Below are 14601 nucleotides of genomic sequence, written 5' to 3' on the forward strand. Positions count from 1 at the left end.
GCCAAGGCTGCACTCATAGTGAAAACCTTTGCAAACTGAGATCCAATTAGGAGCACCATACTGTTACTGAGACTCACAGAGACATTCCAAATTTTAAGTGAGCCATCAAACCCACAGTGAATTCCCTTCGCCGGTGAAGGGTCCTGATATCCCCTCTACAAGTGGAGTGCTCAGTTGAATTTGTAAGCTAAGCTCATTGCTGACCTCCCCTCTGTTAATTTGGGAGAGTAAAGAGGACCCCCTCTGAAAAACACTATGAGAGCTGCTGCATCTTTTCACCCATCAATGCACCAGTTGAGCTCAGGCACAATGATCACATGACCATGGCTAAGGGCATACCACCCCGCAGAGCTGTTGGCCAGGGTCAGCGCTGGCAAGGTCCGGATTTCATACCCGACCATGGGGCCCATCCACACGCAGGAACAGCGCCTTAACAGGAGGAGACACACAACAGACTCCTCTCTTTACCCTGTCAGGACCCAAGCATGCCAGCCGGCCAATCAGAGTTGGCATCTTAATTAAAGAGCCTTCATGGCTGCAACTGAACAAGTGGACAGGTGATGTGCTCACTACCTCTTCAGCTACGTTTCCATGAGCAAACACCTGAGCTGAGCAGCTTTTGCTAAAGATTGCCATGGTAATCAAGGGTCTACATAACAGACTGAGATTGGTGCAGTTTCCCAGCAGCTGCTGAAAGGGAGATGATGAATTTGAGAACATCAAGAGAACTTCCTGGTCTCCTGCCAGGACAATAAAACATCATCACTCTTTCATTGAAGCCAGAGAGGAGCTCTCCACCAATCACACGGTATGTTGGTAACAACAAATAGAACAAAGCCATTTGTAATTGGTGGATGCCTTCTAGTTATAGTCCCTTTTGTGATAAGGGCTCTTGGATATATAGCCAGAAAGTATCCACCAATCATCGTCGTGGTTGCTCCGTTTCTGACTTCCAACACACTCTGTGATTGGTGGAGCTTCTCTCTGGTTTCTATGCAGAAGGTGACAACACCAACGTTCCACCCATTTTATTATCCTTGGTCTCATAGATATGGGGAAACTGAAGCTTGAGACTGGCCAATGAGGAGGAATATTTCATCACCTGCTCCTGTGGGAACATGCAGCCTTGTTCACACTGCTATGAAATCCCTACATGACCCGCCTTATTTCATAATGATGGAATTTTGACTCGGTGTGAACATGGTTTAAAGAGGATGCATTCCACGTGATCCAGGTTTGCATAAACCAAACAGACCAGATTTAAACAGTTTTCCAAATGGACAAGTTGATAAATGAACTTTTTTCCCAGCCTTATTAGTGTAGTTGGGAAAAGGACACAAGGGATGTAGCAGCTGTTCACAAAAAAGTCTGTAAATAAGAAGCCATATCTTGTGCAGATGTGAACAGGTCTTGCTTGCCACCATGTTCCCCAATAGTCTGATTAATGGTTTCCATCCAGTAAACCCTTGCAAGCCACATTTTTAAAAGCGTCATATGATTAATACTGAAGTCACTGTTCACTGAGATTTGGCCTGGTCTGAGCAGCCGTTTTTGAGCTAACAGGACGGTTGCTATATAACACAACACCTTTCGCTAATGTGCACTCGTACCGTAGATGGCCTCTTCTCCCTGTGTGGGACTGATGGAGTGAGCACAGGAGAACATCGACAGGACAAACCTTCTCATGCCAAACACCATGTGCGGACACACCAGTGACGCCGAGGGGTCAAAGGGCACGAAAAGGAGAGTTTGAGAGCATTCAGGTGGCCTTTCGGCGAGAGGTTCATGATTTAATGTGTACCCAGACGGGTAACAAGATGCGTAAGACAGACAAGAGCTTTCCGCAGTCCAGCGGGTCGGAGCCAGAAGCCAAGGGGAGGGGGCGAGATGGAGAAAGCGAGCGCTTGACCCCCCCCCCCCCGCCCCGTCGGGGAGCTGGGCCTGCTGGTCCAGGCTTTTCCAGGCGCAGGGTTTAGCGGTGAAGCGGAAGGTAGCAGCAGCACAGGCAAGCCTCGGCACAGTCACAGGCACAGCCCAGCCCAGCCGGCATTGATCAGGCCCGGCGCAGTCACAGGCACAGCCCAGCTGGCATTGCTCAGGCCCGGCGCAGTCACAGCCCAGCCCAGCTGGCATTGCTCAGGCCCGGCACAGTCACAGGCACAGCCCAGCCCAGTCGGCATTGATCAGGCCCAGCAGCCCTCACAAATGCCCGATGGAATAAGCCGACTGAGAGCATCACTGACCTGTGTGCAGAACTGTGTGTGCGTGTGTGTGTGTGTGAGAGAGAGTGTGTGTGTGTGTGTGTGTGTGTGTGAGTGTGCTCAACGTTTGTGTGGGTGTTAGGTATTTTACATCAAGGTGTAAAAAAAAAATCCAGAAAAAAAGCTTCCCGTTTTCAAACAGACTTTGTTACGAGGTGATCTTCTTAACATTACATCTTAACATCTTTCTAACTTCAACAAAGTATTACCACTAAAATAGTGCAGATGAATCTATAAAACACTGCAAACACATTACTGTAAAGTTGGCAATGTTTTTAAATTATTATTTTAATGTATATAAAAATAACTAATATAACCAACACACAAATAAAAAAAAGTGTATAGATATCATGCAAATTTTATGAAAAAATTCAATTTGAAATGAATGATGTAGGACTGCAGATGTAAGTGTAGATGTGTAGATATGTAATACGCTGTCAGTATAACTGTAGATGTGACTGTAGATGTGTAATAGGCTGTCAGTATAACTGTAGATGTGACTAGATGTTTAATACGCTGTAAGTATAACTGTAGGTGTGACTGGATTTCTAATACGCTGTCTGAATAACTGTTGATGTATAATACGCTGTCAGTATAACTGTAGATGTGTAATATGCTCGCAGTATAACTGTAGATGTGACTTTAGATGTGGCTGTAGATGTGTAATATGCCATCATTATAATTGTAGATGTGACCGTAGATGTGACTTTAGATTTGTAATACACTGTCAGTATAATTGTACATGTGACTCTAGTTATGATTGTAGATTTGTAATACACTGTCACTATAACTCTAGATGTGACTGCAGATGTGTAATACGCTGTCAGTATAACTGTAGATGTGACTGCAGATGTGTAATACGCAGTCAGTATAACTGTAGATGTGACTGTAGATGTGTAATAGCTTGTCAGTGTAACTGTTGATGTTTAATACGCTGTCAGTATAACTGTAGATGTGTAGATGTGACTGTAGATGTGTAATACGCTGTCAGTATAACTGCACGTGACTGTAGATGTGTAATAGGCTGTCAGTATAACTGTTGATGTCTAATATGCTGTCAGCTTAACTGTAGATGTGACTGTAGATGTGTAATAGGCTGTCAGTATAACTGTTGATGTCTAATACGCTGTCAGTATAACTGTAGATTTGTAATATGCAGTCAGTATAACTGTAGATGTGACTTCAGATGTGTAATATGCTGTCAGTATAACTGTAGATGTGAGTGTAGATGTGACTGCAGATGTGTAATATGTTGTCAGTATAACTGTAGATGTGAGTGTAGTAGTGACTGCAGATGTGTAATATGCTGTCAGTATAACTATAGATGTGAGTGTAGATGTGACTGCAGATGTGTAATATGTTGTCAGTATAACTGTAGATGTGAGTGTAGTAGTGACTGCAGATGTGTAATACGCTCTCAGTATAACTGTAGATGTGAGTGTAGATGTGACTGTAGATGTGTAATACGCTGTCAGTATAACTGTAGATGTGACTGCAGATGTGTAATAGGCCGTCAGTATAACTGTAGATGTGTAATATGCTGTCAGTATAACTGTAGATGTGACTGTAGATGTGCAATATGCTGTCAGTATAACTGTAGATGTGACTGTAGATGTGCAATATGCTGTCAGTATAACTGCAGATGTGACTGTAGATGCGTAATATGCTGTCAGTATAACTGCAGATGTGACTGTAGATGCGTAATAGGCCGTCAGCATGCGGCTTCGGTGTTCTGTGCTGCTTCAGCTCGGCTTTATTCCTGCTGCCATCATGCCAACCCGGCGATAGAGCACATTCACCTCCTGGTCAGGGCCCCCGTACTTACAGACACAGATCCCGTGAGACGCGTCCAGTAAATATCCCGTCCTGCACACGCAGGAGTGGCTCCCGCGAGTGTTGACACAGTTTCCGTTCTCGCAAAACCCAGGCTGCAAACACTCATTAATATCTACATGGGAGGGAAAGGCTGCCGTCACATCCCTGGAAGCAGGGGATTCTGGGAGTCCCCTCTGGGTGCAGGGCTGGGATTTACACACAGCTGGGGATGCTCCTTAACACTGGAACAAGGCTAACTGTGCCACTGATGTTTCTCTCTTACAGTGTGATCATCTTTCGTGCAGAATTTCTGTGGCAGTGATGTAAAACAGTCCCGGAGGGCCGCAGGGTCTGCATGTATCTGTGGTTTCCTTTCAATCAGCAGCCAATTAAATCCTTGAGAACAAGGAGTGGGGATTCTTTAGCCAATCAGTGACTTCATTGAATGAGCATAAGGAAAACAACAGGCAATGCAGCCCTCCTGGACAGGACTCTAGTAGTAGCAGCAGCAATAATAATAATAATAATAATAATAGTGATAAAACAGTGCAAGTTCATCTCTGAATGGAAGGTACACAAAGACAGGGCCCTAAAAGACTTCATAATGAGTGGGGTGGGGGTAGGGGTGGGGGTGGGGCTGACTGAACTCAACCACCACTGAAGTTTATGAGATGCACATCTAAGTGGGGAAATGATAATCCTATAATTACAAGTTCTGCATGCAGCTGGTGCTATCTAAATCTTACTGATGTTTATTACATACACATAGGTATATACACATTCTGATTAAAATCAACAAGGTCTTACAATTAGCTGGAATCTGTTCTAGGCATAAAACATTGTGTACCTTAATGTTTGATCCAAATAAAACTGTTGTAACAAGGGAGGTATATTTTATGTGACAGTAAGTTTAGTCTGCACATCATTAAATCAGATCATTAAAAAAACAAACAAAAAAAACAAACACAGTTTTAGAATGACAGCACCAAACCATTTGTTTTAGTGCTACCAGTTGAAAACAAGTCTTAGATAGGGTCATTCGAAATGCCCTGTTATTCAAACCTTTGGCATGATCAGACATCCACTTGGTAATATGATTCTAAATTTATAACCACGCTTAATATTGCATGTCTTTACAAAATATCTTGGTCAGGTGCAATAAAAAGCATGGATTTTGGGGTCATTTCACAGTTGTGTAATTGGAAACTATACTTGCTTTGAGATGCAGCACTGTACATATAATACCTCACATACCTTTAGCGAACAGAGAATCCGGCCCCTAACTGAAAATCCTCAGTTGACCTGGATCATATTTTTAACAGCTCAGCTCTACAGTGAGTTACTGTTCTCATTTTGCATTTACAGCTGGCTCAAACTGGAAAGCACAAGAGGAGAACACCGGAGGGACACAGAGACTGAGAGGAAGGTTGCAGGCGGACTCCCGCCGTCTCCACGGTAACACTGCCTCACCCGGAGAGCTCGGATTTAGAGCCCTCAATGACGGGTTTGGGTCTGTGAGGTGTACACACGCAGAGCTCTCTAATAGGCCATGTTGGTTAATCCGTCGGGCAGCTGTTTTATGATGTGCCTGCCTGCTTTTTAATTAAAGGTCACCTGCGGCTGCTGGCTCCACATAATAAAGCCAGTTCCGCATAATTAGAAGTGACACGTGCGCCATGTGTTTACCAAAAACAAAACATCTGATGATGCACTCTGTTAAGCCAAGCCCACTTCTACCATTAAGAACATCTTAAAGAAATGGCAGGTCATAAGATGTGATAATTAAGGGAGACAGCGCACCTGCGCTTGTATGGAAAGAGCAATGACCCAGTCAAACGGGTTCAGCTCCAGAAATCATCAGCCACTCCATCCAGGTGGGCTCATTATCAATAACCACAGGCCTATGGCACAGCAGAGAGCGGTGATCAGGTGTGATGGGGAATGTGGTCCGTCCCAACATAGTGCTTAAACTTGCACACAGCCCACATGACAGCCCACAGATCTCTACCGAGAGTGGACCGCTGCTCCTGAGCTTTGGCTAGAGCCTGGCTGGCACAGGAAACAGCACATTCAAGTTCCTGGATATCCTGTGCCAACGCTGCCCCCCACAGACTCTTTAGGGGAATCAGTGTAAATCCTGAAAGAGACAGAAAAGTTAGGCAGCATCACAGTAGGGGCGGACGTGAGCACCCCCTTCAGGCACTGTGAGTAGCTGCCTCAAACAGTCCATTAAATTGGCACATTTCACCCCTGTCAGGCGATGCAAGGGCACTGCATGTTGTGAAGTTTTTAAACTGCCGGCAGTATGACCACAGGCCCTTACCTCTGAGGGGGGGCAAGGAGACGCCCAGGCCTTAACCTTGTGTTCTTCCGGTTGGGCTGAAGGCCACGACAGGTCCATAGAAACACCACGTGACCTGGAAGGTGGCATTTCTGACAGCTGAGTTTTAGGCCAGCTGACTGTATCCTGGATAACAGCTCCTCCAGGTGGGCAAGGTGGTCCTCAGATGTGTGCCTATAAATGAACATCCAGGCAGGCCATGCAGATGTGCCATAGCAGGTCCCTGAGGGTTGCCTCTATCGTACGCTGAAACGCAGCCGGATAATTATTCAGGCCTGCAGGAGTGGCCCGGGACAGGTACAGGCCCCGCCCAGTGGAGAAGGCCGTGTTCTCGCTGAGTCCTGTAGCCACCTCCACCTGCCAGGAGGCGACTGAAGAGACGAGCGTGCTAAACCAGGAAGAGTCTGCCAGGTTGTCAAGGATGTAACCCACCCACATCGCCGGCGGTAGTTGATGCAGAATCTCCACTGCAGGAGGAGCCCCAGGGAGGCCCAGGGAGGCCCAGGGGTAGCAGCCCTCTGAGATGCCTCCATCAGCCCTGGACCTCCGCCTCTTGTCAGCGGTCACATGACCGGTGGCTGCTTCGGATGAGAAGGGTCCCACAGTCAGGGGAGAGGCCCCTCTGTGTGTCCTGAGACCCCCACGACTGGCATCCAGGCTCACCACGCCCCCTGCTGTCTGAACCCCAGGCCGCCAACGTCAGTCTCTGACGTTCCTCACACATCTCTTTCATCTCCATCCTTGTAGAGTACATCTCCTCTCTTGACTTATCCACAGTCCTCCGGAGGCCATTATCAGACACAGACCGCACAGCGAGGTTATCCACAGTGAAGCGGTTGCCGGGATAGGTGGTCACACGGTCCACTGTCCGGGCCTCTTTCACACTTCGCACCGCCCAGCGATAATCAGCGCCTCTTCCGGGTCAGGAGCGGCCTGCGTGTGGCGTGTGGCTCTCAACGCTGGGTCCGGGCCAGCGAGGAAGCGGGAGAACAGCTTCTCCCCCTGCTCGACACGCCCGTAATCTGGGGAAGCTTCCTGGACAAGCCAGCTAATGTCAGCAGCATAAACAAGGCTTTCTGGAGGAGCATGCAGGAAGACCGAACCAGTCGATATGCGTCTGTCCGGAAGCCTCCTTTTAACTGCCGTGTAATCCGACTGAACGGCAGCAGGAAGGCTGTCGCCTAACGGAAAAGCCGCTTTGCTTAATCGAGTGGGGAGAACCCTCACCAGTTCACCGTATTAGTCACCGCTGTTCCCAGAGAGCTCCTTCACAGGAACTCGAAACTGCCTTGCCCCGCTGGGGAAGCCCTGGTCTCCAGGGAAGGGAGAAGGCAAGCCGATCCTCAATTCCCCTGCCAGGAGAGAATTCTCCGAACCTCCCCGAGAATACAACCTTTTTTTGTCTCAGAACCACACGTCTGACAAAGTTTGCGTGCAAAACTACCCATACCGTATCTATCTATACTGAGAAAAGCTAACCTGCAAGCCATAAGGCACAAATAATGACACCAAACTGCACTGACGCGTTCATGTTTCCAGCAGCACTTAATAAAACAGCGCTGCCACCTGTGCTATCGAGCTCCTGGCGTTTGCCTAACAGCCACCTCTTCAGGCGCTTTTCCTACATAGGGCCGAACCGTTACCAGAGCTACTTCATGCCGTTCCGCGCTGCTCAGTACTCATGGGAACGCTTACCGTTTCTGTTTCCACCGTCGGGCTGCTACAACCAGGACTAGGAAGTATGTAAGAAAAACTAGTGAGGACAGCAAGTGACGCGGTGGATCAGCGACGGCGTCCCGTTGTGAATGTAATAAAATTTCGTTTTTGTTATGTTATGTTTTGTAGGCTGACGAAATGGACGAGGATTCTGTGTATTTTGGCCTGTTTTTGGTTTTTCTTTTTAGCGTATCCTCCACTGACCATCACTGTTGCATGCATCACAAAAACTATTACACTACTAACTAACGCTTACGTTACAGTGTGAAATATCCACATTATATAATACCACTAACCTATTTAAAGACACTCAATCCAAAAATAACGTGTATAACCAAAATATTTTGAGCAGTAATACTTACATAGAAATTATGAAATTTTATCTGTGTTCAGTAGATGGAGACAGTAAATCAACAAGTTCAATCCGCTTCTGTTTTGCTCCAGAAAACGATGTCAGCTTGGTCTATCAGCAAATATATGGCTTAGCTATGCCCAGAAGTCCTCAATAATATTAACATTTTCCATGAAATTATGAAAAATCGTTAACAACGTTTCCTTAGGTGCAGCGTCTTTTACTGCTAACACAAAGTGAATACGATGATAAGAAAATTTTCGGTTACGCTGACCTATAAAACACTATTCCAAAAGCAGAATTAGACATGTTTCACATCGTTAGAAAGCTTATACTCTCACCTACTGAATAAACGAATTGTCAATCAAGCCAGACTGTACTAAAACGGGCGACAATGCCGTAAACGATACGTGTGGTGTTACGCACAGCTATTTTTAACGTACCCAGGCATCACAAATGCGCGAAATATATTCATAAACGGATTGTCCAAGACAATATATGACCACTCAGTCTCAAAAGGGACATCTCTACATGTAAAACCAATGGTAAGGTTATGTATTTATTCAATATTTAGTCCCAGATATTGACTGTAGAATGGTATCATTTTTTAAAACTTTGTCCCGTTTATTTCGTTATTCAGTGAGCAGCGTTTTCACTGCTGTATTGGCATATTTTAGGGCTATTGTTGGGTTTATCTTGCTGCTATGACGGAATACAATTTTTGATTGGCATTTTTATTTACTCGAACGGTTCTGCTGCACTGAGCACGGTTGTCTAACCGTGCTGAAAATATCGTGCTGGGCACGGTTTGTAATCGTTCCGGGCCAAACTGTCTCCGTGCTCAGAACCGTTCGGCCCTGCGGTGGAAAAGGGGCTTTTGTTGCTCTTTCTCCTTCTCTTGAATACATAAAAACAGAAGTCAGCCAACCTACGGCAGCCCAAAGGGACATACATCACCAACTGCAGCAGAACACAGAAGCATAAAGAACCACTATTACAGCGATACTGATTAACTGGTCAGTCCCTGATTAACTATAGTTCCTGTCTTGACCAGATACAATGTCACTAAACAGCCAGTGGGCCACATTGAAAATGAATCATGTATACTGGCTAGTGTAGTCATGATCAACATATCTGTTTAATGAAATATACGTACGTAATACATACTTGTTATTGACACTGCCATGTTACATAAAAGTTAGAAAATTTCTGTTAATTGATGATTGCAATTTTGGCTCTAAAAGCACGCTTGTCAGTCATTAAAAAGCAAGAGGCAGTGACATATAATCTGGTGACTGTCACATACTGTGGGAAAATGTAGTCTAAAAGTGTAGGACATTATATAAATGAATGTGATTTGTTATTTCAAACCAAACTGCCCAGGGAATGCCATGATCGAGAGAAGGAGCATATACATACAACATATTGAAGTCCTGAATTTGTACTGAAAACAGGCTCCTTACAATCTCAGGCTGTTAAAATCCCAATGGGGAAAGTCATTAGGGAAATTTTCCCCCGGCAGTGTTCTCAGAGGAAGTGATGTCACGCTTTGGCTGTCTGTAATTACGGAACACTGCAGAGGTGTTCTCAAATGGATGTGTAGATTCAGTATAAATGTGCAGCTCGTTATCTGAAGAGCGAGAGCAGGAGTGGGTGTGTGAGATGGGACATGCATGTGGAAAGGGTGTGTGCGGGTGTGTGTGTGTGTGTGTGTATGTGTGTGGGACGGGGGTGTGGGAGGGGGTAGTGTGTGTGTGGGGGGGGTGGGAGTATGTGTGTGTGTGTGTGTGTGTGTGTGTGGGAGGGGTGTGGGAGTGGGTAGTGTGTGTGTATGGGGGGCGAGGTGGGAGTATGTGTATGTGTGTGTGTGTGTGTGAGTGTGTGTGCGTGTGTGAGAGAGAGAGAGAGAGCGTGTGTGTGTGCGTGCGTGTGCGTGGGAGGGGGGCGTGGGAGTATGTGTGTGTGTGTATGTGTGTGCTTGCGTGCGTGCGTGAGTGTGTGTGTGTGTGCGTGCGTGCGTGTGTGTGTATGTGTGTGTGTGTGTGTGTTTTTGTGTACTGTGTGTGTGTATATATATGTGTGTGTGTTTGTGTGTGTGTTTTTGTGTACTGTGTGTGTGTATATATGTGTGTGTGTGTTTTTGTGTACTGTGTGTGTGTGTGTGTGTGTGTGTGTGTGTGTGTGTGTGTTGTGTACTGTGTGTGTGTGTGGTGTGTGTGTGTGTGTGTGTGTGTTTGTTTTTGTGTTTGTGTGTGTGTGTGTGTGTGTGTGTGTGTACTGTGTGTGTGGGGTGTGTGTGGTGTGTTTTGTGTGTGTGTGTGTTACTGTGTGTGTGTGTGAGTGTGTGTGTGTGTGTGTGTGTGTTTGTGTACTGTGTGTGTGTGTGAGTGTGTGTGTGTGTGTGTGTGTGTACTGTGTGTGTGTGTGTGAGTGTGTGTGTGTGTGTGTTTTTGTGTACTGTGTGTGTGTGTGAGTGTGTGTGTGTGTGTGTGTGTACTGTGTGTGTGTGTGTGTGTGTTTTTGTGTACTGTGTGTGTGTGTGAGTGTGTGTGTGTGTGTGTGTGGGACGGGGCTAGCAGGGTCAGAGTCAGTGAAACCTGGTTGGTATCTCCACATCACAGCAGTATTCCCTTTGTTCTCAGCAGCTGGGATCTGCTGATGTAATCGCATTTTCCCACTGACAGCAGGACCCTGTGTGCTCTCTCTGCTGCCTTTTATCAGGGCTAGAAAAAAGGAAAAAGCCTGACAGAGCACTCCCCTCCCAGGCAGGGACATCAGGGCACCAGAGCGCTATTTTCAGTCTGTCCACCACAGCCTTCCTGTTGCCTCAGCTGCCTGGCTCACGGCCAAGGACCTTAGGGCCCAGGATAGCTCTCTCCTGAAGTAATCACACACACACACACACAGTACACAAAAAAACACACGCTCTCTCGCTCTCACACACACACACACACACACAGTACACAAAAAAACACACGCTCTCTCGCTCTCTCTCTCTCTCTCTCTCACACACACACACACACACACACGCACACACACAGCACACAAGCACATACACGCTCTCACACACAAACACACACACAGTACACACACACACACAAATATACACACAACAGCATGCACACACGCACAGACATGCACAGGCATACACACACACACACACACACACACACACACACACAAATATACACACAAACGCACACACACACACAAGCACACACAGACAAACACACACATACACGCTCTCACAAACAAACACACACACACACACAGCCTAAAACTGAAAGCGCTACATGAAAGAGAAGGGAAGCAGGTCAGCGAAGAGCTCCAGATGTGACTGATGCTGCCGGCTCCGACTTGGGGATCCTGATGATTCCTCCCAATTACATCACCCCCCCCCCCAATTACATCACCCAACCCTCTTCTTTCCCTTCACCCCCCCATAAATTACATCACCAAACCCTTCCCCCCACCCCCCTGTGAAACACAGCAAAGGTCTCAGTTCAAACACACCACCCTAATGGGAGCCAGCTCTGTGGTGAGGCCACAGCTTGGTGAAAGCACATGGGGTTTTAATACAAACACAGTGGCTCTGCCTGCACAGCCAGCGTCGGTCTGTAAGGGCCCTTCTGAGCCCTGCCGTGCGGCTGCGTCGTCGTGGATACAACACACATGGTAAACGCCGCGGACCTCCGCTCCTATCGCCCCGATGAACGCATCACAGCCGCGGGGGGAGACAGGAACTCAGCGCCCACACACAGGAAGAGCCCCCCCGTCTGCGTTCAGACAGAGCTACACAAACAAGTCACCGTCAGAGACCGAAGGCTCTCAGTGTCCCAGGACAACCTGTGTGCAGAATGAAGCAGTCCGTGGGAGGCCAGGCGAAGAGCACCTGGTTCTGCTCCAGAAACGCAGGCTGCAGTCCCTGCAGGTGTTCTCTGTGCGGCCGACGCACGGAGCACTGAATCACCTGTGCGTGTGTGAGGCGTCATACCCCAGGGGCCCACCGAGGGGCAGTACGACTCATAACCTACGGGTACGTGCATATAGCATGTAGGGAATGTGGCTATCATAGACACATAGACACATCCTGCTATCTGACACACGGTGCTTTGCACTTAATGTTGCATTGGAATTCAAAGAGATTTGGTGAAGGACACTTCTACAGATGCATGATGGGTAGGGCTAGGGCCAACACTCATCTGATTCAGAATCCAGCGGTCAGAAGTTGGCAGGAATCGGACCTGGGAATCACAGGCGGGGTCTGACTGCGAGCTGAAGGGACAGGGGGACAGAGCGTGCGGTAAAGGCGTGGCACGTGCCAAACACGCCGCGTACTCACCCACGCACTGAGTGCCGTTGCGCTCGAATCCGCTGGGGCAGCTCCTCTCTCCGTTGGCACTGTTTGCTGCAGAAAGAGATTCGCAGGTTTACAGTGGAAAGGGGATGAGCATGCAGAACAGACCCTAGAACGTTCCAGAACATTCTGCCATAAACTTCCGCACAACAGCTAATGGTCAACTCATACACTGCACAGCGAAATGTTCAGTGCAACTCTGATAGAGTATGTTTAACTCTAATACAGCACGCATGGTTTCTATTGAACTCATTGAAACCCTGTTGATTAAACACTGAATATTTTTCTGGGTACATGTTGTTCCAGGCACACTCCAACACGCCCCTGTGCCCCCATGCTTCTCTTATCAAACATACAAGCAAGACTGCTTTTGTAGATTGGAAAAAAAAAAAAAAAGGTCCACTTTTTATAATTTCCAGAGAAGGTAGACTCGCACTGCTTTTGTATAATACTGTCACAGATATTAAAACGTATGGATGAGTTGGGAAGAAATGGAAGGAGGTCAGCTGTTAAAAGTCCAAACCCTGCTGCATACATCGTCTTTTAAGATTACACGTAAAAAAACAAGATGTCACAACAAATAAAAGTGAAAAGAACACACCGAAGTTATGTGAAAAATGCTATATACAAAGAAGAAAAAAACAAGGATTGTCCTCCTTTCATCTAAAGTCATTAAATGCGCAGAAATGCCTGCTATTTTAATGTGTCAAAATACTGACTGCAGCCTGTGTTACTCCATTCCAATAACATTAGGCAAGCAGGCCAGTAAGGGCTTCAGCCTAATGGCAGATGTGCCCCCACAGACCACAGTAAAATCAGCGCAGAGAAATCAAGGCCTAACTATACAGTCAAAGAGTTCAAACAGTTCACTTTGAGGGTACAGCTACAGAGAACACATTACATTACATTAGAGACAATTAACAGACACTCTTATCCAGAGTGACTTACACAAGTGGAGAACATTAGCGCTAGTCTCAGGAACTCAAAAGTGTGACATCATCAAGAATATCCCAAAGAAACACAGACCATGACAGATCTTATCAGCAAATGACGTTCACTTGTCACAGCGGCCATTTTAGAATGTGGATGATAGTAATAATAATAGGGTATGGTGTTTTTATAGTTTTAGGGTCTAGTATTTATTTTTTATTTTTTGAGTTTTCTGGGTTTTCCTGAGGGCTTGTTATGAATGTATCTGTATATTTTCATGATTTGTATTTTGGTTCTGGGTTAGCATCAAATTTGCATTGGTAAATGGTAAATGGACTGCATTTATATAGTGCTTTTATCCAAAGCGCTTTACAATTGATGCGTGCATTAGTGTATTAGTGGTGTTGCATGTGCACCAGCTGGTCGGGAAATGTTGTCAGCAGGGTCTGGCACTGTTACTCATATAACTGAGAGGAATGCTCGCTCTTATGCTCTCTTACACAGTGAGTCACTGGATAAGGGCGTTCGCTACGCTAAAGGAATGCGACGGAGTGAAATTATTCTTGTTTCCATGGAAGTAACCGACTGGACTGTGGGCGAACTCCTGGCCCAGGTGTCGCCTCACGGGAGGGACGCACACCCGATCCGCTCCCCTGATTCTCGGCACACTGCTACCTGTGGTATGCGAAGCGGCACACAGGCACCCAGAGACACGCGTGTGAACACGCCGCGTCTAAGTGGGCCTGGTCTGGTCACTCAGAGCCAGCTGGCCTGGCAGGGCACGGGGCCATGCCGTCGGTCACACTCAGGGGCAGGTAGAGGCAGTGCC

At 46.8% G+C, this 14601-nt stretch overlaps 1 protein-coding gene across 28 annotated transcripts in view; it reads right to left on the reverse strand.

Annotated features, from left to right (window-relative positions):
• LOC135236950 (latent-transforming growth factor beta-binding protein 4) overlaps positions 1–14601 on the reverse strand; it is a 135546-nt gene that overhangs the window by 51065 nt on the left and 69880 nt on the right. For 27 of the 28 annotated variants that reach the window (XM_064303596.1, XM_064303574.1, XM_064303601.1 and 24 more), the window contains exons 9-10: positions 12828–12893; positions 4087–4209 (exon numbers count right to left, since the gene is read on the reverse strand). In XM_064303596.1, coding sequence (XP_064159666.1) covers positions 4087–4209; positions 12828–12893 — 189 coding nt within the window. The remainder of the gene's footprint in view (positions 1–4086; positions 4210–12827; positions 12894–14601) is intronic. The other variant, XM_064303582.1, reaches the window with a different exon arrangement.

Source organism: Anguilla rostrata, chromosome 12 (assembly GCF_018555375.3).
Source record: "Anguilla rostrata isolate EN2019 chromosome 12, ASM1855537v3, whole genome shotgun sequence".
NCBI classification, from domain to species: domain Eukaryota; kingdom Metazoa; phylum Chordata; class Actinopteri; order Anguilliformes; family Anguillidae; genus Anguilla; species Anguilla rostrata.